Genomic DNA, 27,073 nt, shown 5'->3' on the forward strand with positions numbered 1-27,073 from the left:
CTCCCCACCATTTATGCTATTCTGCTAACTGAAGAAAAATTTGTTGGATTTTCTCAGAAGGTGAGAGCTCAGTAATGTGCTGGGTTCTCAGTTGCTCAACACGTGGGAAGGTTTTACAGGAATAACCACGTTAATTACTGATCGTAAAGCTGACCTAGAGTTAACACTTTAATGGCCACCAGCAATGCGCTGAGCTGGACTGTTGGAAGGAGGGGATGGGAAGGAAGGGGAAGAGGGATTTGGCGAATCCAGGACTAAAGCCAGCAGACAAGGGAGGGAGCAAAGTTTTGTTGCAATTGTGAGTGGTTGTTGTTAAATACTCTCTGTTCTATGGACTGCGCTGGCTGCTTGTTTGAGAAGCTGAAGGGTCTGCTAGTGTGGCACTTAAAGAATCATAAGTTGTTTCAGAACTTGCAGGAAAATGTCCTGAAATCATTTGCATTCCAGTCATTACTCTAGCAGCTACAGAAGGCTTTCAATCTCTCAACATCTGGCATTGATTTTCAATGGATCGTACAAGCTGATAGGTGTATTAAGATGGATTGATGGTATGGCATTTGTAAGGGGAGGTTAAACTACAAACAATATGGTATCCAGAACAGGGACCAAGTGTTTCAGCGTTCTGGGAGTTTGCACCTGACCTTTGTCCTGCTTGTGTTTGAGGCCCAACCTTTTCATGGTTACTCTTTGGTGTCAGTCAAGCCCTGAACCACAAACAGCACCAGCACCTTCGGGTAGCACATGGGGTTCACATGCAGTGCGTGTAAATCCCAAATAAGGATATGATTACTGAACCTCCAGCCACCCTGCAACATAACCCAGTGAGTCTCTCAGCCTCATGCTGCCTCTCATAAGGAAGTATTTCTCTTTCCAGCAATATTTTCTGCAATTCTCAAACAAAATGGTTTAAACTAGAATTTTCCAGCAATGGAGGATTTTAGTTACCAGGTTAGGTTGGAAAAGTTGGCTTTGTTCTCCTTAGAACAAAAGGAGATTGAGGGGAGATTAGAATTGTACAAGATTATGACATGCATTAAGTGAGACAAGAAAAAGCTGTTCTCATTAATTAATGGTACAACGACTAGGGGACACAGATCGAAAGTTTTGGGCAAAAGACACAGGGGAAATATGAGGAAGCACTTTTTTTTTTTAAAACACAATGTGGGGTAATGACCTGGAACTCATTGCCCACAGGGTGGTGGAAGTGGAGACGATCAAAGTCTTCAAGAGGAAGTTGGATGGCCACCCGTGAGAAAAAGACTTGCAGGGCTACAGGGATCAAGCTGGGAGAGCCAGTGTAGATATGATGGGCCGAATGGCCTCTTTCTGCACTAACAATTCTGAGATAATGTAGAAACAGGACCAAACCACAAAAGGCAAACATGCTTGGTGATAAATGGCAAATAATATTCATTATAGCAAAATGCAAGGTAGTTCATTTTGGTAGGAGGAACAAGGGGGCCACTTATTTTTTTGGATGGTAAGAAACTAAATTGTGTAGATGAGCAAAGTGGTCTGGGAATATTGATCTATAAAGTCACTAAAAAAGTAACAACACAAGCTGGTATGGTCATGAGTGGAAACAAAGCACTGGGTTCATTCCAAGGAATAAAATATGAAAGGAGAGATAATGTTAACGTTATAGAGATCCTTGGTCAGACCACACTCAGTACCAAAAGGATTCTGAAGTACTGGAGAAGGTGCAAAAAAGATTTACAAGGATATTAGTAGAATTGACAGGACGCAACTATCAGGAAAGATTGAGCGGGCTGGAGTTCTTTTCTCTGGAGCTGATAAGACCAAGAGGTGAATTGATAAAAACCTTATTATGAATAGATTGATAGGATTGATGGGGAGTCCTGAGCAAGGAACATAAACATAAAGGTAGTCATTAACAGATTAAACAAAGAAATTAGGAGGAATTTCTTTAGAATTGTGAGAATGTGGAACTTGTTGCCACATGGAATGATTGAAGCAGAGCATGGATGCATAAGCAGGAGGCTAAATGCAAAGTGAGGGCAAAGGGAATGGAGGGAATGGGGAAAGGTTGGTAATTAGCTGGGAGCAGACTAGTGCGGAGCATAAACACCAGCATAGACCAGTAGGGCCGAATGTCCGGTGTCCCATTTCTGTCCTGTAGATTCCAAGTCATCAGCACAAAGGCTAAGTCCCTCCCAATACTTAGGACAGCATCAGAATCTCAAGATCATTGCAACCTTGTTACACATTCCAACTTGATTCCTACTTATATTAAAGAACTGGTGTAAAGCACATACTTACCAAAACAAGCATGTTGGGTAAGACAAGCTCATCACTCTCATTCCCAGCTGACCATTCAGGACAGAAATGGTAGCGCCGATACTCACGGTACGAGACAGTGTAATTATTGTGAAAGGTTATGTTGCTTTTCTGTCTGTATTCCCTGAAAATTAGAACCATTAATCAGCGCTGAAAGCAAAACATGTCCTAACAGTGGCAGAATAACTAACTGCAAAATGATCAAACATCAACTCAGCCAAACTTACAATGATGCAAGAGTTTTCTGTGCTATGTAGCACTAGGAAACTAGTTTGCAGCTACACTCTGGGAAGTCAGTAACATTCCTATGGTAAATTCAGAAAGAAATGAAGAATGACCCACTTTGGTGCACAACTGGAGTCTCATATAGGCCCAGACTGGTATAAGGACAAGTTTCCTTCCCCAAAGGACAGAAATGGCATTAGTTGGGTTTTTACAACAATCCAATAGCTTCGTGGTCATTTTTAATGAAACCAACTATTTATGTCCAGATTTTTTAAACAGCATTCAAAGTCTCAAAGCTACCCCACTGGGATTCAAACTGATGTTCTCTGGATTATTACTGCAAGTTCTTGGCCTAGCCCTGTTTCCACATACCAGCAGCAGTACACGATCACAAAGTGCATCAGACACAAGGTCCCTGAATAGCAAAATGAGGTCTCCATTTGTTGCTGACTGTATCTTTCCCTCTCCCTGCTTCAACCGAGACGCTTAACTTGAAGACTCAAAAAGAACTTCCAAAAACACATTAGCAATATTAAAATATACATTTGAAGGTGTAAAAATACACACAAAGCCCACTGAATAGTTACATGAATACTGAATGAATTTGGCCCACCCTCAGACTACACGTGTATAATGGGACTAAAGAGAAAGCAGGGGTTGAATAGCAATACTTGTTACAGAAGAATTTAAGTGACCCACTCATTGGGATAGGGAGACAGTAAACAGAGAAATGTGCGTGCAGGACTCCTTCCTCATGACGTACATGAACACTTCTTTCTGTGGAAAGATGGATTTTTTTAAAAAACTGATTCTTGGCAATCTTGGGGATCACTGGCAAGGCTAGCATTTATTGCCCATCTCCAATTGCTCGAGAAGGTGGTGGTGAGCTGCCTTTTTGAACTGCTGCAGTCCATGTGGCATAGATACAATATTCATTATTATTGGCGTAGGTCAGAGTTCGAGCTTTTTGAACCAGCAATAGTGAAAGAACAGCAATATAGTTCCAAGACAGGATGATGTGCAACTCGGAGGGGAACTTGCACCTTGAAAAACATCAATGAAGGGGTGCCAACCAAGCGAATTGATTCTGGGGACAGGACATTCCTGAGCAATTTTCCACTGTCTGATAGTCGAACTATCAATACTAGCATCTAACAGTTTGGCAAGGGGTGCAACTAGTTCAGGAGCACAAGTCTTCAACACCACAGCCAGAATACCATCAGGATCCGCAGCCTTTGCTATATCTAGTGTGCTCAGCTGTTCCTTGATGTCAAGTGCAGTCAATCAAATTGGCTGAAGACTGCCGTCTTGATGCTGGGGTCTTCAGGAGGAGGCCAAGATGGATCATCCACTCAGCATTTCTGGCTGAAAATGGCTGCAAATGGTCATCCTTGTGTTTTGTACGGATATGCTGGCAGTGAGGATAGGTATGTTCGTGGAGCCTCCTCCTCTGGTTAGTTAATTGTCCACTACCATTCACAACTGGATATGGCAGTTCTGCAGAGCTATGACCTGCTCTGTTGGTTGTGGGATTGCTTAGCTGTCTAAAGCATGCATATAGCCCAGTGCTTGGCTTCCCAGGTTGGCACCTCAATTTTAGTTAAGTTTGGTACTGCTCTTGGCATTTTCATAATTTGTACATGGGTGAGTATCGCTGAAAAGGCCAGCATTTATTCCCATCTTCTGTCCAACATCTACAAGGTAGAAGTCAGGAGTATTATGGAACACTCTCCACATGCCTGGATGAGTGCAGCTCCAACAACACAAGCAGCTCAACTCTATCCAGGATAAAGCAGCCCACTTTATTGACACTGCATCCACCACCTTAAACATTCACTCCCTCCACTACCAGTGCACAGTGGCAGCAGTGTGTACCATCTACAAGATGCAATGCAGCAACTTGCCAAGGCTCCTTCAACAGTGCCTTCCAAACCTGTGGCCTCTACCACCGAGAAGGACAAAGGCAGCAAATGCATGGGAACACCACCACCTGCAAGGTCCCCTCCAAGCCACGCACCATCCTGACTTGGAACAATACTGACATTCATTCACTGTTGCTGGGTCAAAATCCTGGAACTCCATCCCCAACAGCACTACATACCCGCACCTGATGAACTGCAGCAATTCAAGGCAGCTCACCACCACCTTCAAGGACAACTAGGGATGGGCAACAAATACTGGGTCTTATCAGCAATACTCTCAACGCACGAATGAATTTTTTAAAAATTGCCAGACCATAAGATACACCAGGATTTTCAAAAGAAATATCCAGGGGAAAAAAAGGTATTTCATATTAACATTTACCATTACAGAACAAAACAATGCAGCATGAAGTCTTACTAATTGTAGTTGAAAAATTCCTCATCACTTCTGTACTGTCACACTCACTGGTGTTATGTCACTTTCTTCAAGTCGTACATTATGTTTACTGCCATCTAGGACATTGCCAATACCACATTTCTTCAATGACTTCACAATTGTCTTGCTTCACTAATTGCCACAAATTTCTCACCCGCTTGCACCCTTCATTTACCCCATTAGTGTCAAGTTGAGACTTGGAGCCTCCATCCATTTGGTCCATTCCTCACATGAATGCTTTAAAAATCACTTGTTCATTGAAATGTGCAGGGATTGTAATTGGCTAGGAAGACCACCTGGAACCACAGTTAGCTGCTCCTTCAATTCCGCAACCCTCCTTTTCATGGCCTCAGTTATACATACCCGAAACCAGTCACACACTAATAGGCCTTTTCTCTTTTTAAAAAAGGCCACCTGAAAGTTTCAGAAACACTTTCTCCAGCCACAATTTCATCCTTTCATTCTTCTATCCCTTAGGATGAATGTAAAGAATTCCATGTGGAATTACAACCTTTACTGCTATTTTTCTCAAAGAAAAGTAACAGCAGTAGTTTTCTGCTATCAGAACAAGACATAAAACAACAATGTGGCAGGCCTTCTCAGGGCCAGACATTTTTATTGGTATTGTTTTAGGAACACAAGAGCAGGAGTGGGCCATTCAGCCCATCGAGCCTGCTCCACCATACAAATAGAGCACGGCTGATGATCTAACTCTACGCCACTTTACCCCACTATCCCCATATCCCTTGATGCCATTTGTCTCCAGAAATCTACTGATTTCTGTCTTGAACATGCTCAGTGATTGAGTTTCCACAGCCCTCTGGGGTAGAGAATTCCAAAGATTCACCACCCTTTTGAGCGAAGAAATTCCTCATCTCGGTCTTAAATGGCCTACCTCTTATTCTGAGACATTGTCCCCTGGTTCGAGTGTCACCAGCCAGGGAAAAACATCCTATCTACATCTATCCTGTCACGCCCTGTGAGAATTTTGTAAGTTTCAATGAGATCACCTCTCATTCTTCGAAACTCTAGAGAATACAGACCCAGTTTCTGCAGTCTCTCCTCAAAAGACAATCCTGCCATCCCAGGGATTAGTCTGGTGTACCTCCATTGCACTCCCTCTATGGCAAGTATATCCTCGAGATAAGGAGACCAGGTGCAGTCTCCCCAAGGCTCTGTACAATTGCAGCAAGACCTCTTTACTTCTGTAATCAAATCCTGTTGCAATGAAGGCCAACAAACCATTTCCTACCTGGAGCAGAACAGAGGCAGTCAGGGGCCCAGAGCGCCATAAACGCAGCCCGGGGATCCGAGCGCGGCCTCCCCTACCTGCAGAAGCGAGTAAGTTGATTGGCCGTTAAGTGCTTTGGGCTTTAAACTAAACAGGGGGGGGGTGGCGGCGGGGTGGTGAGGGATCAAGCCTGGGTAGATGTAGCAAATCAAGGGGTCGGGTGAAGGCAGGAGAGCAGAATAGTAATATGGGAAATGAAGGTCAGAGAATGGCAGGAAGGGACAGAGAGGAAAAACCTAAGAACACATCAACAGTCAAGTCTAGATGTTACAAAGATAACAAAAATACAAAGCTAAAGGCTCTGTATCTGAATTCACATCGCATTCATAAAGTAGACAAACTGATAGCACACATTGAAGTAAATAAATATGATCTGATAGCCATTACGGAGACGTGGCTGCAGGATGCCAAGGACTGGGTCCCAAATATTGAGGGGTATATGACATTCAAGAAGAATAGGAAGCTCGGTAAAGGTGGAGGGATAGCGCTGTTGATCAAGGATGGTATTGGTGCAATAGTTAGAGATGACCTTGGTTCAGGAGATCAGGATGTAGAATCAGTCTGGGTGAAGATGAGGAATAGTAGGGGAAAGAAGTCACTAGTGGGTGTGATCTACAGGCCCCCTAACAGTAACCACAATGTAGGATGAAGTATACAAGAAGAAATATTGAGTGCTTGTGATAAAGGGACGGCAATAATCATGGGTGATTTTAATCTACATATAAACTGGAAAAATCAGATTGGCAATAGTAGCCTGGATGAGGAGTTCATAGAATGCTTTCGAGATAGTTTCTTAGAGAAGGTTATATTAGACTTGGTATTGTGTAATGTGACAGGATTAATTAATGACCTCAGAGAAAAGGCACCTCAAGGTAGCAGCGACCACAATATGATTGAATTTTACATCCAGTTTGAAAGAAAGAAGAGGAATAGGGAGGGAGGTAAAAGAGGTGGGGGAGTGGCATTGTTAATCAGGGATAGTATCACAGCTGCAGAAAGGGAGGTCATCGAGGAGGGTTTGTCTACTGAGTCAGTATGGGTGGAAGTCAGAAACAGGAAAGGAGCAGTCACTTGGTTGGAAATTTTCTATAGACCCCCCAATAGCAACAGAGACACGGAGGAACAGATTGGGAGGCAGATTTTGGAAAGGTGCAGAAGTAACAGGGTTGTTGTCATGGGTGACTTCAACTTCCCTAATATTGATTGGAACCTCCTTAGTGCAAATAGTTTGGATGGAGCAGTTTTTGTCAGGTGTGTCCAGGAAGGTTTCCTGACTCAATATGTAGATAGACCGACTAGAGGGGAGGCTATGTTGGATTTGGTGCTTGGCAACGAACCAGGCCAGGTGGTAGATCTCTCGGTGGGAGAGAATTTCGGTGATAACGATCACAACTCCCTGACCTTTACTGTAGTCATGGAGAGGGATAGGAGCAGACGGGATGGGAAAATATTTAATTGGGGGAGGGGGAATTACAATGCTATTAGGCAGGAACTGGGGATCTTAAATTGGGAACAGATGTTCTCAGGGAAATGCACGACAGAAATGTGGAGGTGGTTTAGGGAGCACTTGCTGCGACTGCTGGATAGGTTTGTCCCGATGAGGCAAGGAAGGGATGGTAGGGTGAAGGAACCTTGGATGACAAGAGATGTGGAACAGCTAGTCAAGAAGAAGAAGGAAGCTTACTTAAGGTTGAGGAAGCAAGGATCAGACAGGGCTCTAGAGGGTTACAAGGTAGCCAGGAAGGAACTGAAGAATGGACTTAGGAGAGCTAGAAGGGGACATGAAAAAGTCTTGGCGGGTAGGATTAAGGAAAATCCCAAGGCGTTCTACACTTATGTGACGAACAAGAGGATGGCCAGAGTGAGGGTAGGGCCGATCAGGGATATTGGAGGGAACTTGTGCCTGGAGTCGGAGGAAGTAGGGGAGGTCCTAAATGAATACTTTGCTTCAGTATTCACTAGTGAGAGGGACCTGGTCGTTTGTGAGGACAGTGTGGAACAGGCTGATATGCTCGAACAGGTTGAGGTTAAGAGGGAGGATGTGCTGGAAATTTTGAATGATATGAGGACAGATAAGTCCCCGGGGCCAGACGGGATATACCCAAGGATATTACAGGAAGCGAGGGAAGAGATTGCTGCGCCTTTGGCGATGATCTTTGCGTCTTGACTGTCCACTGGAGTAGTACCGGATGATTGGAGGGTGGCAAATGTTCCCTTGTTCAAGAAAGGGAATAGGGATAACCCTGGGAATTATAGACCAGTCAGTCTTGCGTCAGTAGTGGGCAAATAATTGGAGAGGATTCTGAGAGACAGGATTTATGATTATTTGGAAAAGCATGGTTTGATTAGAGACAGTCAGCATGGCTTTGTGAGGGGCAGGTCATGCCTCACAAGCCTTATTGAATTCTTTGAAGATGTGACAAAACACATTGATGAAGGAAGAGCAGTGGATGTGGTGAATATGGATTTTGGCAAGGCGTTTGATAAGGTTCCCCATGGTAGGCTCATTCAGAAAGTAAGGAGGCATGGGATTCAGGGAAAGTTGGCTGTCTGGATACAGAATTGGCTGGCCCATAGAAGTCAGAGGGTGGTAGTAGATGGAAAGTATTCAGCATGGAGCTCGGTGACCAGTGGTGTTCCACAAGGATCTGTTCTGGGACCTCTGCTCTGTCATTTTTATAAATGACTTGGATGAGGAAGTGGAAGGCTGGGTTAGCAAGTTTGCCGATGACACGAAGGTTGCTGGAGTTGTGGATAGTGTGGAAGGCTGTTGTAGCTTGCAACGGGACATTGACAGGATGCAGAGCTGGGCTGAGAAGTGGCAGGTGGAGTTCAACCTGGAAAAATGTGAAGTGATTCATTTTGGAAGGTCGAATTTGAATGCGGAATACAGGCTTAAAGACAGGATTCTTGGTAGTGTGGAGGAACAGAGGGATCTTGGGGTCCATGTCCATAATCGCTCAAAGTTGCCACCCAAGTTGATAGGGTTGTTAAGAAGGCGTATGGTGTGTTGGCTTTCATTAACATGGGGATTGAGTTTAAGAGCCGCGAGGTTATGCTGCAGCTCTATAAGGCCCTGGTTCGACCACACTTGGAATATTGTGTTCAGTTCTGGTCGCCTCATTACAGGAAGGATGTGGAAGCTTTAGAGGGTGCAGAGGAGATTTACCAGGATGCTGCTTGGACTGGAGGGCATGTCTTACGAAGATTGAGGGAGCTAGGGCTTTTCTCATTGGAGCGAAGAAGGACGAGAGGTGACTTGATCGAGGGGTACAAGATGATGAGAGGCATAGATAGAGTGGATAGTCAGAGACTTTTTCCCAGGGTTGAACGGGCTATCATCAGGGGGCATAATTTTAAGGTGATTGGAGGAAGGTTTCGGGGCGATGTCAGAGGTAGGTTCTTTACATAGAGAGTGATGGGTGCGTGGAATGCACTGCCAGAGGTGGTAGTAGAAGCAGATACGTTAGGGGCATTTAAGCGACTCTTGGATAGGTACATGGATGATAGTAGAATGAAGGGTAGGTAGTTAGTTTGATCTTAGAGTAGGTTAAAGGTTCGGCACAACATCGTGGGCCGAAGGGCCTGTACTGTGCTGTACTGTTCTATGTTCTAATGGGTCGAAGACTAGTATTTTAAACTTAAATAAGGGCAACTATGTGGGCATGAAAACTGAGCGAGCTGAAGTGAACTGTGTTACGAGGCTAGGAGATAGATCAATAGAGAAGCAGTGGCAGACATTTAAGGGGATATTTCAGAATACTCAGATTAAGTACATTTCTACTTAAAAGAAAAGTTTAAGGGGAGGACCCACCATCCGTGGTTAACTACAAAAGTTAAGGAAAGCATCAAGCTTAAGGAAAAAACATTTAATTGCGCAAAGATGAGTGGCAGGTCAGATGACTGGTCAGAATATAAAGAATGGCAGAGAATGACTAAGGTTAATCAGGAGAAAAAAAGTTAAAGTATGAGAGGAAGCTAGCTAAAATTTAAAACAGATTGCAAGAGTTTCTGCAGGTATTTAAAAACAGGAAAAAAGTAAAGTGAGTGTTGGTCCTCAAGAGAGTGTGAATGGGGAATTAAAAGTAGATAATAAAGGAAATGGCGGATGAAATGAACAAATATTTCGCTTTGGTCTTCACTATAGCAGATACAAAAAAAATCCAGTAATAGCTGGAAATCAGGAGGTAGAAGGAAGAGAGGAACTTGGTGAAATTATCACCAGGGAAGCAGTATTAAGCAAACTGATGGAGCTGCGGGCTGCAAAGTCCCCGGGTCCTGATGGGCTTCATCCTAGGGTCTTAAAAGACGTGGCTAATGAGGTAGATGCATTGGTGTTAATTTTTCAAAATTCGCTAGATTCTGGAAAGGTTCCAACAGACAGGAAAATAGCAAAAATAGCCCCTTCAATCAAGAAAGTTGGGGGTGGTGGGGGGGTGCACAGAAAACAGGCAACTGTAGGCCAGTTACCTTGACATCTGTCATGGGGAAGGTGTTAGAATCAGTCATTAAGGCGGTTACAGCCGGGCACTTAGAAAAACCCAAAAGGTAATTGGGAATAGTCAGCATGGTTTTGTGAAAGGGAAATCATGTTTAACCAATTTATTGGAGTTCTTTGAAGGAGTAACATGCGCTGTGGATAAAGGGGAGCCTGTTGACGTACTGTACTTGGATTTCCAGAAGGCAATTGGCAAGGTCCCACAGAAAAGGTTATTGCACAATGTTGGAGCTCATGGTGCAGGGGGCAACATATTAGCATGGATAAGAAGATTGGCTAGTAGAAAACAGAGTATGCATAAATAGGTCCTTTTCTGATAGACAGGATGTGACGAGAGGAGTCCCAAAAGAGTCTGTGCTGAGGCCTCAACTTTTTACAATTTATATCAATGACTTAGATAAGGGGAGCAATGACACGGTAGCTAAATTTGCAGATGACACAAAGGTAGGTAGGAAAGGATGTTCTGAAAAGGACACAAGGAGATTGCAGGCCAATATAGATAGGTTGAGTGAGAGGGCAAAAATCTAGCAGATGGAGGATAATGTGGGAAAACGTGAGGATTTTCACTTTGGCAGGAAGAATTTTTAAAAAAGCAGAGTATTACTTAAACGGAGAATTACTGCAGAATTCTGAGGTGCAGAGGAAGCTAGGTGTTCTAGTGCATGAGACACAAAAAGTTACTATGCAGGTACAGCAAGTCATAGAGTCAGAGTCGTACATCATAGAAACAGGCCCTTCGGCCCGTTTCCATGCTGACCATAATGCCTATCTATATTAATCCCACCTGCCTGCATTAATTCCATATCCCTCTATGCCTTGCTCATTCAAGTACCTGTCCAGATGCCTCTGAAATGTCACTACTGTTCCTGTCTCCACCACCTCCTCAGGCAGCTCATTCCAGATACCCACAATTTTGAGAGAAACATTTACCCCTTTGATCCCCTTTAAACCTCCTCCCTCTCACCTTAAATCTATGCCCTCTAGTTTTAGTCACCCCTACCATGGGAAACAGACTCTGGCTATCTACCCGATCTATGCCTCTCAATTTTATATACCTGTCAAGTCCCCTCTCAGCCTCCTTCGCTCCAGGGAAAACAGACCCAGCCTATCCAATCTCTCTTTATAACTCAAGTCCTCCAAACCAGGCAACATCCTTGTGAATCTTTTCTGCACCCTCTCTAGCTTAATCACATCTTTCCTGTAGTGTGGCGACCAGAACTGCTCACAGTACTCCAAATGCGGCCGAACCAACATTATGTACAACTGTAACATGACGTCCCAACTCTTGTACTCAATGCCTCGGCCGATGAAGGCAAGCATGCCATATGCCTTCTTCACCACCCTGTCTACCTGTGTTGCCACTTTCAGGGAACTATGTACTTGCACCCCAAGGTCTCTCTGCTCAACAACACTCCCCAATACCCTGACATTCACTGTATATGTCCTGCCCTGGTTTAACTTCCCAAATGCATCACTTCACACTTGTCTGCATTAAATTCCATTTGCCAATCCCTTGCCCACTTTCCCAGTTGATCTATATCCTGTAGTAACCTTAGACAACCTTCTTCACTGTCCACTATACCACCAATTGTGGGGTCATCTGCAAACTTACTAATCATGCCCTTTACATTCACATCCAAGTCATTAATATATATGACAAACAACAGAAGGCCCAGCACTGATCCCTGCAGCACACCACTGGTCACCGGCCTCCAATCTGAAAAACAACCCTCCACTACCACCCTCTGCCTCCTATCACCAAGCCAATTTTGTATCCAATTTGCTAGCTCACCCTGGATCCCATGTGTTCGAACCTTCTGGACCAGCCTACCATGCAGGACCTTGTCAAAGGCCTTGCTAAAGTCCATGTAGACAACGTCCATCACCCTGCCCTCGTCAATCCTCTTGGTCACCTCCTCAAAAAACTCAATCAAATTCGTGAGACATGATTTCCCACGCTCAAATCCATGCTGACTATCCCTAATCAGACCTTGCCTTTCCAAATGCATATAAATCCTGTCTCTCAGAATCCCTTCCAATAACTTTCCCACCACTGATGTAAGGCTCACCTGCCTGTAGTTCCCTGGCTTACCCCTGCTGCCCTTCTTAAAAAAAGTCACAATATTAGCTATCCTCCACTCTTCCGGTACCTCACCCGTGGCTAACGATGATACAAAAATCTCTGCCAGGGCCCCAGCAATCTCCTCCGTTGCTTCCCATAGCATCCTAGGATACACCTGGTCAAGCCCTGGGGATTTATCCACCTTAATGCGCTTCAAAACCTCCACCACCTCCTCCTTTGTAATGTTGATATGCTCCAGGATATCGGTGTTCCCTCTCTTGAACTCACTAGCTTCCATGACCTTCTCTACGGTAAATACGGACGAGAAATATTCATTTAAGACCTCGCCCATTTCCCGTGGCTCCACACACAGATTACCACAATGATCCTTAACGGGACCTACTCTCTCCCTAGCTACCCTTTTACTCTTAATATACTTATAGAATCTTGTAGGATTCTCCTTTATCTTATCTGCCAGGGAAATCTCATGGCCCCTTTTTGCCCTCCTAATTTCCTTCTTAAACATAGTCCTACATCCCCTATACTCCGAGGGACCTGCTCAATCCCAGCTGCCTATACCTGACATATGCCGCCTTCTTTGTCCTAACAAGACCCTCAATATCCCTAGTCAGCCAAGGTTCTCTAAACTTGCCAGCCTTGCCCTTCCATCTAACAGGAACATGCCAGCCCTGAACTCATCCCATCTCACTTTGAAAAGCCTCCCACTTGCCAGATGTCCCTTTACCTGTAAACAGCCTCTCCGATTCAACTTTTGAGAGTTCCTGGCAGATGCCATCGAAATTAGCCTTCCCCCAATTTAGGACTTCAACCTGAGGACCAATCCTATCCTTTTCCATAACTACTTGAAGCTAATAGAGTTATGGTCACTGGTCCCAAAGTGCTCCCTCACTAACACATCAACCACCTGCCCATCCTCATTTCCTAAGAGGAAATCAAGTTTAGCCCCTTCTCTAGTCGGGCCATCCACATACTGCTTCAGAAAACTATCCTGGACACGCTTAACAAATTCTTCCCCATCTGATCCCTTAGCACTAAAGCAGTCCCAGTCAATATTAGGGAAGTTAAAATCACCTATTACAACCCTATAATTCCTACACCTATCTGTGATTTCCCTACATATATGCTCCTCCACTTCCCTCTAACCATTGGGGGGCCTATAGTATAATCCCAAAGTGATCACCCCTTTCTTATTTCTAAGTTCCACCCATATGGCCTCGCTGGTCATTCCCCCTGGGATATCTGCTCTAAGTACTGCCGTGATGTCCTCCCTAATCAATAGTGCAACTCCCCCTCCTCTCTTACCTCCACCTCTGTCACGCCGTAAGCATCGGTACCCCGGAACATTGAGCTGCCAATCCTGCCCATCTCTCAACCACATTTCCATAATAGCTATAATTTCACAATCCCATGTACCGATCCATGCTCTGAGTTCATCTGCCTTACCTGTAAGACTTCTTGTATTAAAGTAAATGCAGTTTAGCCTACCAGACCTGTCCTGCCCCTGCCCGGCCTGCCTACTGGACTTGCTTGCTTTAACCTCTACATTTGCCTCAACTATCTCATCAGAGAGACTACTATTTTGGGTCCCACCCCCCTGCAAGACTAGTTTAAACCCTCCCGAGTAGTACTAGCAATCCTCCTGCAAGGATATTGATCCCCCACCAGTTTAAATGCAACCTGTCCTTCTTTTACAGGTCACTTCTGCACCAGAAAAGATCCCAATGATTCAAGTAGCTGAAGCCCTCCCGCCGACACCAGCTCTTCAGCCACGCATTCATTTGCCTATGATAATAAAGAAGGCTAACGGAATACTATCCTTTATTACCAGAGGAATTGAAAATCGAAGTAAGGATGTTATGTTTCAGTTATACAGGGCATTGGTGAGACCACATCTCTAATTGTGTGCACTGTTTTGGTCTCATTTAAGGAAGGTTGTAAATGTGTTGGAGGCGGTTCAGAGGTGGTTTACTGGATTGATACCTTGAATTAGCAGATTGTCTTATGAGGAAAGGTTGGACAAACTGGGCTTGTTTTCACTGGAGCTTAGAAAAATGAGGGGGGATTTGATTGAAGTATGCAAGATCCTGAATGGTCTTGACAAGGTGGATGTGGAAAAGGATGTTTCCTCCTGTGGGTGAGTCCAGAATTAGGGGACAGAATTTTAAAATTAGGGGTTGCCCTTTTAGGGCAGATGAGGAGAAATTTTTTCTGAGGGTTGTGCAACTTTGGACTCTACCTCAGAACGTGGTAAAGGCAGGGTCATTGAATAATTTTAAGACACTGGTAGATAGATTCTGGTTAGCAAGGGAATCAAAGATTATGGGGGTGGGGAGGTGGGGGTGGTTCGATGGGAGTGTGGAATTGGAAACACAAAGATCAGCCATGATCTTATTGAATGGCAGAGCAGGCACGAGGGGCCGAACGGCCTACTTCGACTCTTAATTCATATATTCCAATTTATTTGCTTCCCTAACTGCTTGCTGCACCTGCATGCTAGCTTTTAGCGACTCATGAGCAAGGACACCCTGGTCCCTTTGGACATGAACACTTCCCAACTTCTCAAAATTTAAGAAATATTCTGTCGCTGTTTTTTTCTACCAAAGTGGATCACTTCACACTTATTCACATTATATTCCATCAACCATGTTCTTGCCCATTCACTTAGTCTGTCCAAGTCTACCTGAAGCCTCCTTACATCTTCCTCACAACTTACATTCCCACCTAGTTTTGGGTCATCAGTAAATTTGGAAATATTACATTTGGTCCCCCACATCCAAATCATTGATACAGATTGTGAACAGCTGTGGCCCCAGCACAGACCCTAGTTTCAGAATGAACTACATACCTTCCCACAAGGTGGAAGTGAAGTATTTAAATTCACTATGCATGTAGCCTTGTTACACTGCAGCAATATTTTTCGCGCACAGTAACAAGGTATATTGATTTGTCTTCACTAGAGAAGAGGATGTTGCTAAGGTAGTAGCAATATTAAATAGGACAAAAATAAAGAGGACGTACTTAAAAGGACAATTTTGGACATCAAAACTGATTAGCTTTGTCTCAATATAGTCGAATGCATCTGAATGGATTGTTTCAGTACAGTTCATTCACACTTAAGAATTTCATTTGTTTCACTTAATCTGTTTTTAAAATAAAGTAAATTCCATTTTTTTTATTCATTCATGGGCTGTGGGCGTCGCTGGCCAGGCCATCATTTATTGCCCATCCCTAATTGCCCTTGAGAAGGTGGTGGTGAGCTGCTTTCCTGAACCGCTGCAGTCCATGTGGGGTAGGTACACCTACAGTGCTGTTAGGAAGGGAGTTCCAGGATTTTGACCCAGCGACAGTGAAGGAACGGTGATATAGTTCCAAGTCAGGATGGTGTGCGACTTGGAGGGGAACTTGCAGGTGATGGTGTTCCAATGCACTTGCTGCCCTTGTCCTTCTAGGTGGTAGAGGATGTGGGTTTCGAAGGTGCGAGCGAAGGAGCCTTGGTGAGTTGCTGCAGTGCATCTTGTCGATGGTACACACTGCTGCCGCTGTGTGTCAGTGGGGCAGGGAGTAAATGTTGAAGGTGGTGGATGGGGTGCCTATCAATCAGACTGCTTTGTCCTGAATGGTGACAATATATATTAATGATTTAGATGAGGGAACTAAATGTAATATCTCCAAATTTGCAGATGACACAAAACTGGGCGGGAGGGTGAGTTGTGAGGAGGATGCAGAGAGGCGTCAGGATGATTTGGACAAGTTGAGTGAGTGGGCTAATGCATGGCAGATGCAGTATAATGTGGATAAATGTGAGGTTATCCACTTTGGTAGCAAAAACAGGAAGGCAGATTATCTGAACGGCTATAAACAGAGGGGTCTATGCAGCGAGACCTGGGTGTTCTCGTACACCAGTGGCTGAAGGTAAGCATGCAGGTGCAACAGGTGGTAAAAAAGACAAATGGTATGTTGGCCTTCATAGCGAGAGGATTCGAGTACAGGACCAGGGATGTCTTGCTGCAATTACACAGGGCATTGGTGAGGCCACACCTGGAATAGTGTGTGCAGTTTTGGTCTCCTTATCCGACGAAGGATGTTCTTGCTGTAGAGGGAGTGCAGTGAAGGTTTACCAGATAGATTCCGGGGATGGCGGGACAGTGGCACAGTGGTTAGCACCGCAGCCTCACAGCTCCAGCGACCTGGGTTCAGTTCCGGGTACTGCCTGTGCAGAGTTTGCAAGTTCTCTCTGTGACCGTGTGGGTTTCTGCCGGCTGCTTCCTCCCACAGCCAAAGACTTGCAGGTTGATAGGTAAATTGGCCATTGTAAATTGCCCCTTGTGTAGGTAGGTGGTAGGTAATATGGGATTAATGTAATAAAAGCAAAATACTGCGGATGCTGGAAATCTGAAATAAAAACAAGAAATATGGAACCACTCAGCAGGTCTGGCAGCATCTGTGAAAAGAGAAGCAGAGTTAACGTTTCGGGTCAGTGACCCTTCTTCGGAACTGACAAATATTAGAAAAGTCACAGGTTATAAGCAAGTGAGGTGGGGGTGGGGCAAGAGATAACAAAGGAGAAGGTGTAGATTGGACCAGGCCACATAGCTGACCAAAAGGTGACAGAGCAAAGGCAAACAATATGTTAATGGTGTGTTGAAAGACAAAGCATTAGTACAGATTAGGTGTTAATACACCGAATATACTTGTACTTCTTTCAATGTAGTATACTGTATTCGCTGCTCACAGTGTGGTCTCCTCTACATTGGGGAGACCAAGCGCAGACTGGGTGACCGCTTTGCGGAACATCTCCGCTCAGTCCGCAAGCAGGACCCTCAGCTTCCGGTTACTTGCCATTTCAACACTCCCCCCTGCTCTCATGCTCACATCTCTGTCCTGGGATTGCTGCAGTGTTCCAGTGAACATCAACGCAAGCTCGAGGAACAGCATCTCATTTACCGATTAGGCACACTACAGCCTGCCGGACTGAACATTGAGTTCAATAATTTCAGAGCATGACAGCCCCCCACTTTACTTTCATTTTTAGTTATTTTTTCTTCCTTTTTTTTTTAACATTCTTTTTTACATTTTTTACAATCCTTTTTTTTGCATTTATTTCATTTCATCTTAGTTTGTTCAGTTTGCTTACCCACTTGTTTTTTTTCAGGTTTGCACTTGCTGCTGTTCAATATTCAGTGTATTAATACCTAATCTGTACTAATGCTTTGTCTTTCAACACACCATTAACATATATTGTTTGCCTTTGCTCCGTGACCTTTTGGTCAGCTATGTGGCCTGGCCCAATCTACACCTCCTTTGTTATCTCTTGCCCCACCCCCACCTCACTTGCTTATAACCTGTGACTTTTCTAATATTTGTCAGTTCCGAAGAAGGGTCACTGACCCGAAACATTAACTCTGCTTCTCTTTTCACAGATGCTGCCAGACCTGCTGAGTGGTTCCAGCATTTCTTGTTTTTAGATGGGATTAATGTAACAGTAGTATAAGTGGGTGGTTGTTGGTCGGCACAGAATCAGTGGGCCGAAAGGCCTGTTTCAGTGCTGTATCTCTCTATGACACATGAGGAGAGGTTGAGTTGGTTGCAATTATATTCGCTGGAGTTCAGAGTGAGGGTGGGGGTGGGGGGGGGGGGGGGGGGGGGGGGAATCCCATAGAAACCTATAAAATTGTAACAGGACTTGACAGGGTAGATGCAGGAAGGATGTTCCCAATGGTGGGGGAGTCCAGAACCAGGAGTCATAGTTTAAGGATACGGGGTAAACTTTTCAGGACTGAGATGAGGAGAAATTTCTTCACCCAGAGAGTGGTGAACCTGTGGAATTCGCTACCACAGAAAGCAGTTGAGGCCAAAACATTGTATGTTTTCAAGAAGGAGTTAGATATAGCTCTTGGGGCGAAAGGGAACAAAGGGTACAGGGTGGAAGCAGGAGTTGGTTACTGAGTTGGATGATCAGCCATGATCATAATGAATGGCAGAGCAGGCTCGAAGGGCCGAATGGCCTACTCCTGTTTCCGGTGAACGGTAACCCCCAGGATATTGATAGTGTGGGATTCAGTGATCGGAATACCACTGAACATCAGGAGATGATGGTTAGATTCTCTCTTGTTTGAGATGGTCATCGCCTGACAACACAGTGTGATTCAGCGCTAGGTTGTGTAACTGTTGCATGACCAGTTATTTCCCTGGTCTCTCCCATTTCAGTTCGAGAATATCCTACCACATTTGACCTAAATCTAGTGCCAATTTTGCATGCATCAGTAATGAAAACAGAATGAATAACTCTGCTTAGTGAATACAGTTGCTGCACTGTGAATAATATCTTTCTGAATTTTTAAACATTTTTTCATGGGATGTGGGAATCCCTGGAAAGGCCAGCTTATGTTGCCCATCCCTAATTGCCTTTGCTAGGTTGGTTCAGAGGGCAGCTAAAAGGCAACCAGATTGCTGTAGGTCTGGAGTCACATGTAAACCAAACCAGGTAAGGACAACTAATGTCCTTTTAGGGAAGACAATTTGTGAAGATGATGAGTTTTTAATGCCAATTGATAGTAATGGTTACAGGAAACTGAGACTGGCTTTCAATTCCAGATTTGTATTAATTAATTGAATTTAAATTCCACCAGCTGCCATTTTGGGATCTGAACCTGTGTCCCCAGGGCATTAACCTGGGCCTCTGGATTACTAGTTCAGAGACGTTACCACTACATCACCTTCGCCCCTTATCCAGTATCTTAATGATATTCAAAACAAGGAAGTTATTCTAAACCTTCATAAATCATTGGTTAGGTCTCAGCTGGAGTATGTTCTATGTTCTATGTTCTATGGAGTAAGCTGTCCAATCTTGGGCATTGCACTGGAACGCACTGCCTGAAGGGGTGGTAGAGGCAGGAACATTTAAGAAGTATTTAGATGAGCACTTGAAACACCATAGCATACAAGGCTATGGGCCAACTGCTGGAAAACGGGATTAGAATAGATAGGCTTGATGGCCGGCATGGACACGTTGGACCGAAGGGCCTGTTTCTGTGCTGTATAACTATGACTTTAGGAGGTGTTAGTGGATTTCCCTGTGGTTACCATTGTAACAAAACATTGTTAGCCTGAATAAAGCTCCACTTCTGATCCAAGCAATAATTTTTTTTTTTAATAAAATGCTACATTTGCTAGACCAAAAGACGCACTTTTTGGAAAAGAAGTCACCTATAATTGCCGTGCGTCTTCTGGCCTAAGGTTACCCTGTCGCATACATCATTAGCACGTGCTTCAGAGCTACACACACAGATGATAGTACAAGTAGTTGGTTGTGGATTTTTGTAAAATCTGGTGTGAATGGGTATAAAACAAAAAAAGATTTTCTATACGGTAGACGGTAAACAGGAAGGCAACTCACCACCCCCTTCTCAAGAGCAACTGGGGATGGGTAAAAAATCCGGTCTTGCCAGTAACGCTCATATCCCATGAAAGAATAAAAAAAAAGACACGGAGGATGGAAATAGAACAGTTAAAAAACATTTTGATCCTCCTCTAACTGAGAAAATGACACAGGAATTGAAGAAGCAAGAGGAAGAACTAGTGAAAGTAGAAAGAGCAAGCACACTTTTCATAGGGGTGTGCTGAAAAATGGCACAGTTGGAAGAAAAGGTGTAAAGTTGGATAACAGACCACAGGAAAAATGAAATGTGTGAGTGTACACCAAAATGATTGTATGTGAAGTAAGAAGAGTAGTGGTAGCAAATGGTGTTACTGATCTTTGGCAGGACAACGTCTTGGTGCTACAAATTTATCAAAAGGCACAGGCTAAGTATGTGTACTAGAACCAAGATGCACAGAAGATGCTAACCGAATACGGAGCAAAGATATTTGAATTTCACAGGTTTGTGATTAATGTGAGGGAAATAAAAAGTCCTTTGAACTTGGACACAGAGCGGAACTTAGTCCATATTGCCTAATTTTTTTGATGTTCCATCAAACAAGACTGTGGAAATTAAAGGCACTACTTGAAAAGTTAACTGGATTGAAGATTGATAAATCCCCTGGACCAGATGAACTACATTCCAGTGTTAATAGAGGTGGCTGTAGAGATAGTGGGTGCATTGGTGGTTATCTTTCAAAATTCTATAGATTCGAGAAAGGTTCCTGCATACTGGAAAGTAGCAAATGTAACCCCACTATTTAAGAAGAGGGAGAATGGAGAACTACAGGCCTGTTAGTTTGACGTCAGAAGAAGGGAAAAATGTAAGAATCTATTATAAAAGGATGTGATAACTAGACACTTAGAAAATATGAGAAATGCTGGAATCACTCAGCAGGTCTGGCAGCATCTGTGGAAAGAGAAGCAGAGTTAACGTTTCGGGTCACTGACCCAAAACGTTAACTCTGCTTCTCTTTCCACAGATGCTGCCAGACCTGCTGAGTGATTCCAGCATTTCTTGTTTTTGTTTCAGATTTCCAGCATCCGCAGTAATTTGCTTTTACTTAGAAAATATGATTGGGCAGAGTCAACATGAATTTACGAAAGGGAAATCATGCTTGGCAAATCTTGTTTTTTTTTTAAAGAGGATGTTATTTGCAGCATAGATGAAAGAGAACCAGCGGATGTGGTGTATTTGCATTTTCAGAAAACTTGAGAAAGGTCCCACGCAGAAGGTTAGTAAACAAAATTAGAGCACATGGGATTGGGGGTAATATACTGATATGGATTGAGAATTGGTTAACAGAAAGCAGGAATAAACGGGTCACTCTCAGGATGGCAGGCTGTGACGAGTGGGGTACCGCAAAGATCAGTGCTGGGGCCTAAATGATTTGAATGTGGGGACCAGTAATATTTCCAAATTTGCTGATGACACAAACATGAAATGCAAGTTGTGAGCAAGTTGCAAGCAGACCCGGACAGGCTAAGTGAATGGGCAAGAACATGGCTAATGGAATACATGAATAAGTGTGAAGTTATCCACTTTGGTAGAAAAAACAGAAAGACAGAATATTTCTTAAATGGTGAGAGATTGGGAAGTGTTGATGTCCAAAAGGGACCTGGGTGTCCTTGTTCATGAGTCACTAAAAGCTAGCATGCAGGTGCAGCAAGGCAAATGGTATGTTGGCCTTTATCACAAGGGGTTTTCAGTAGGGAATAAAGAAGTCTTGTTGCAATTGTATAGAGCCTTGGTAAGACCACAACCTGGAGTATCGTGTACAGTTTTGATCTCCATCTGTACTTGCCATACAGGGAGCGCAATGGAGGTTTATTTGGCTAATCCCTGGGATGGAGGGATTATTTTATGAAAGACTGAGGAAACTGGGCCTGTATTTTCTAGGCTGGTGAGTCTAGAACCAGGGGACATAGTCTCAGAATAAAGGGCAGGCCATTTAAGACAGAGATGAGGAGGAATTTCTTTAGAGAGTGGTGAATCTGTGGAATACTCTACCCCAGAGGGCTGTGGAAGCTCAATCATTGAGCATGTTCAAGACAGAAATCGATAGCTTTCTGGATACTAACGACATCAAGGGATATGGAGATCGCATAGGAAAGTGGCATTGAGGGAGATGATCAGCCATGATCTAATTGAATGATGGAGCAAGCTCAATGGTCTACGCCTGCTCCTATGTTCCTTAGGTATCAAATGCAGATCTGCAGTAAAATTTCACAAATGTGAAATCCCAAGATTCAAAAGTTAAATTGCTGGGTTGCCATTTGGGAATTGAAAACATAAGAGAACGTGACTGAGGTACATACCTGTAAACATAAGGCCCGCGCTGATCCACAACTGGTTTCTCGCCTTGCAGCATTTCCTGTGGATTTTTAACTTCAAAGAAGTAGAGCGACATGTAAAATGGAACAGGAATGTCTCGCCACATGGTGTAAGCCAGTCCATTATCAGGATCAATCTGAACTTTCTATACATTAAACATGGATATGAAAATACTGTTCACACAAAATGAAAAACTAATCAAATTAAAATTACAAAATTAACATCTTCTCAAAAGGTCTCTAATCAGTTAATTTTCCAATAAACATTTGGCCATGTCAAAGCATTTAATTTTGTACTTTGAATAGTCAGAAAATACAATGTAAAATTCCCCAACATTGTTCTTCTATATTATCAATTTTATATAAAAAACAGTTTTTCCACAGACTGCAACAATGATCAATATCATGTGCATTGCATTCAAATGCGATCGCCTCAAGTTGTCACAGAAGTTTCTCTGCTCTCACTCCTGATGCTTGGGCTTTGGTATTTGTTTAATATGAAGGTGTTCCCAGCCGTCAGGAGTATCATCCTTATCCTCCGCCTCTACAGAAATTTTCTTCTATTTTCATTAACAAAATCCAAGCTAGTTAGATTTCACCTACTGAACAAGTCTATGTATGTACATAAAAATACAAATATAGCAATATATTAGTAGATACTACCTTAACTACTCCTGACTAAATCATAATATACATGCTATTATTTTATAGATTTTTTTTTTTAAAAACACCTCTGCCCTTTTCTTGTAGCCTTTTTGAAACCAAAGCAACCAGCAACCGACAGCACACGTGGTCATTCGACTCAAGGCCACGTTCACTCTTCATTGAAGCAGTCAAAATCTAAAACCCACTGCCTGCCAACTGTCCCCTCGTGTTGCAGCTTCCTCTGCTCCAAACACGTATCCAATTTTTCCTTAAAAGATACAATAGTCTCTGCCTCAGCACTCCTGCGCAAAAGCATTCCTTTTCCAACAACCGAGTAAATGAATTAAAAAATCTCAATTTAAGATTATTCATCGAAATGAACAGATGACTAACCCCCAAACCAGAGGAAATAGGCTTTCCCTCTTCACTTACAGAAATACAAGACAAACAGGACATGTCAGCATTTACTCTCCACACAAGCAACGAGCCCTCATCACATTTACTCGGCTTGTTTCCAAATCCTTTTATACCCTTCTCACTGTTCCACTTATTCACTCTAACTTTTAATGTTTATGTTCAACAGCTTGCATTTATACAGTGCCTTTAACAAAGAACAAAGAACAGTACAGCACAGGAACAGGCCATTCGGCCCTCCAAGCCTGCATCGATCTTAATGCCTGCCGAAACTAACACCTCCTGCACTTCCGGGGCCCATATCCCTCTATTCCCTTCCTATTCATATATTTGTCAAGATGTCTCTTAAACGTCACTATCGTATCTGCTTCCACCACCTCCCCTGCAGCAAGTTCCAGGCACTCACCACCCTCTGTGTAAAACACTTGCCTTGCACATCCCCTCTAAACTTTGCCCCTCACACCTTAAACCTATGTCCCCTAGTAACTGACTCTTCCACCCTGGGAAAAAGCTTCTGACTATCCACTCTGTCCATGCCGCTTATAACTTTGTAAACCTCTATCATGTCACCCCTCTACCTCCGCCGTTCCAGTGAAAACAATCCGAGTTTATCCAACCTCTCCTCATAGCTAATGCCCTCCAGACAAAGCAACATCCTGGTAAACCTCCTCTGTACCCTCTCCAAAGCCTCCACGTCCTTCTGGTAGTGTGGCGACCAGAATTGCACGCAATATTCTAAGTGTGGCCTAACTAAGGTTCTGTACAGCTGCAGCATGACTTGCCAATTTTTATACTCTATGCCCCGACCGATGAAGGCAAGCATGCCGTATGCCTGCTTGACTACCTTATCCACCTGCGTTGCCACTTTCAGTGTCCTGTGGACCTGTACGCCCAGATCTCTCTGCCTGTCAACACTCCGAAGGGTTCTGTCATTTACTGTATACCTCCCACCTGCATTAGACCTTCCAAAATGCATTACCTCACATTTGTCCGGATTAAACTCCATCTGCCATTTCTCCGCCCAAGTCTCCAACCGATCTATATCCTGCTGTATCCTCTGACAATCCTCATCATTATCCGCAACTCCACCAACCTTTGTGTTGTCCGCAAACTTACTAATCAGACCAGCTACATTTTCCTCCAAATCATTTATATATACTACAAACAGCAAAGGTCCCAGCACTGATCCCTGCGGAACACCACTAGTCACATCCCTCCATTCAGATAAACACCCATCCACTGTTACCCTCTGTCTTCTGTGACTGAGCCAGTTCTGTATCCATCTTGCCAGCTCACCTCTGATCCCGTGACTTCACCTTTTGCACCAGTCTGCCATGCGGGACCTTGTCAAAGGCTTTACTAAAGTCCATATAGACAACATCCACCGCCCTTCCCTCATCAATCATCTTCGTCACTTCCTCAAAAAACTCAATCAAATTAGTAAGACACAACCTCCCCTTCACAAAACCATGTTGTCTCTCGCTAATAAGTTCGTTTGTTTCCAAATGGGAGTAAATCCTGTCCTGAAGAATCCTCTAATAGTTTCCCTACCACTGACGTAAGGCTCACCGGCCTGTAATTTCCTGGATTATCCTTGCTACCCTTCTTAAACAAAGGAACAACATTGGCTATTCTCCAGTCCTCTGGGACCTCACCTGGAGCCAATGAGGATGCAAACATAGTAAAACATCCCATGGCGCTTCACAGGAGCATCATCAAATAAAAGGTAACACCGAGCACATAAGGAGATTAGACCAGGTGACCAAAAGCTTGGTCAAAGAGGTAAGTTTTAATGAACATCTTAAAAAAAAAAAAGTTTATGAGTGAGTTCCAGAGTTTAGGGCTCAGCAGTTGAAGGCACGGCCGCCAATGGTGAAACAGTGGAAATCAGGGATGCTCAAGAACATAATTGAAGGAGTGCAGAGATCACAGGGGGTTGTGTAGGACTGGAGGAAGTTCTGAGATAGGGAGGGGTGAGGCCATGGAAGGATTTGAAAACAAAGCTGAAAATTTGAAAAGAAAATTGAAACTTTACCAGACCAGGAGCTAATGTAGGTCAGCAAGAACAGGGGTATATACATTTTCTGCCTCAGTCAGTAACCCTGGAAGTGAATCCTATTGCTTCACAACTCTTAGGAAGTTTCCCACGCCCTCTGTCTAAATCTCACATTTAATCTTGTATTCTTTCCCCTCATTCAAGTGCTAGGAACAGCCTGCTTCTACATACCATGAGGATATCTCTAAATACTTCAGCTCACCACCATTTGAAAACAACTTTAGTGCAGTGTCATGCCTTGTATCAAAAGTTGGAGTCAAAAGGATCTCCCGGACAGATTATAAAGTGAAGCGGAGTTTATTTAACAGTCGAGTGGATAGGAGCAATCCGTGCAAGTTTTGTGCTCACCACTCGTTAACAAGACTAAGCACGAAATCTAGGCTGACACTGCACTGCAGTATTGAGACATTAAACAGTCTGCCCTTTCAGATGAATGTAAAAAGATTCCGTGATGCTATTTCGAAGAACTGCACAGGAGATTTTCCCGGTGTCCTGGCCAATATTTATCCCTCAACCAACATGACATGCAAAGAACATCACATTGTTGATTGCGGGATCTTGCTGTGCACAACTGCCTGCATTACTATAGTGACTACACTTCAGAAGTACTTCATTGGCTGCATAGGTGCTACATAAATGCATGTCTTTTTTCTTTTCACACGCAAAGGGCTCATCCCTCAGCGGAACATCTCAATAAGGAACGGTTAAAAGAAGTTATGCTAAACCTTGTCATGAGGTGGCATTTGAGAACAATTAACAAATAGCAGCAGGAGTAGACCCTTCAGCCCAGCTCTGCCATTCAATACTGATCACTGCTGATTTTCAGTTTCAACTCCATTTTCCTGCCCACTCCAGATCGCCCTCGATTCCCCCGAAACCCCAAAAATCTGTCAATCGAAGCCCTAAATATAGAATCATAGAGTCGTACAGCATAGAAACAGGCCCTTTGGCCCACGCCGACCATAATGCCTATCTACACTAATCTCACCTGCCTGCATTAATCCCATATCCCTCTATGCCTTGCTCACTCAAGTACCTGTCCAGATGCCTCTTAAATGTTGCTACTGTTCCTGCCTTCACCACCTCCTCTGGCAGCTCATTCCAGATACCCACTGTGCTTTGTGTGAAAAACGTACCCCTTTGATCCCCTTTAAACCTCCTCCCTCTCACCTTAAATCTATGCCCTCTAATTTTAGTCACCCCTACCATGGGAAACAGACTCTGGCTATCTACCCGATCTATGCCTCTCAATTTTATATACCTCTATCATGTTCCCCTCTCAGCCTCCTTCGCTCCAGGGAAAACAGACTCAGCCTATCCAATCTCTCTTTATAACTCAAGCCCTCCAAACCAGGCAACATCCTTGTGAATCTTTTCTGCACCCTCTCTAGCTTAATCACATCTTTCCTGTAGTGTGGCGACCAGAACTGCACACAGTACTCCAAATGCAGCCT

The 27,073-nt window shown here is 43.8% G+C and overlaps 1 protein-coding gene across 1 annotated transcript in view; it reads right to left on the reverse strand.

Moving 5' to 3' along the window:
* Positions 1-2,069: 2,069 nt before the first annotated feature.
* Positions 2,070-27,073, reverse strand: part of LOC137359185 (scavenger receptor class B member 1-like) — a 30,695-nt gene continuing 5,691 nt past the window's right edge. The window contains exons 3-5 of the mRNA XM_068025247.1: positions 22,490-22,650; positions 2,281-2,422; positions 2,070-2,180 (exon numbers count right to left, since the gene is read on the reverse strand). Coding sequence (XP_067881348.1) covers positions 2,070-2,180; positions 2,281-2,422; positions 22,490-22,650 — 414 coding nt within the window. The remainder of the gene's footprint in view (positions 2,181-2,280; positions 2,423-22,489; positions 22,651-27,073) is intronic.

This window comes from Heterodontus francisci, unplaced genomic scaffold (assembly GCF_036365525.1).
Source record: "Heterodontus francisci isolate sHetFra1 unplaced genomic scaffold, sHetFra1.hap1 HAP1_SCAFFOLD_1594, whole genome shotgun sequence".
NCBI lineage: Eukaryota > Metazoa > Chordata > Chondrichthyes > Heterodontiformes > Heterodontidae > Heterodontus > Heterodontus francisci.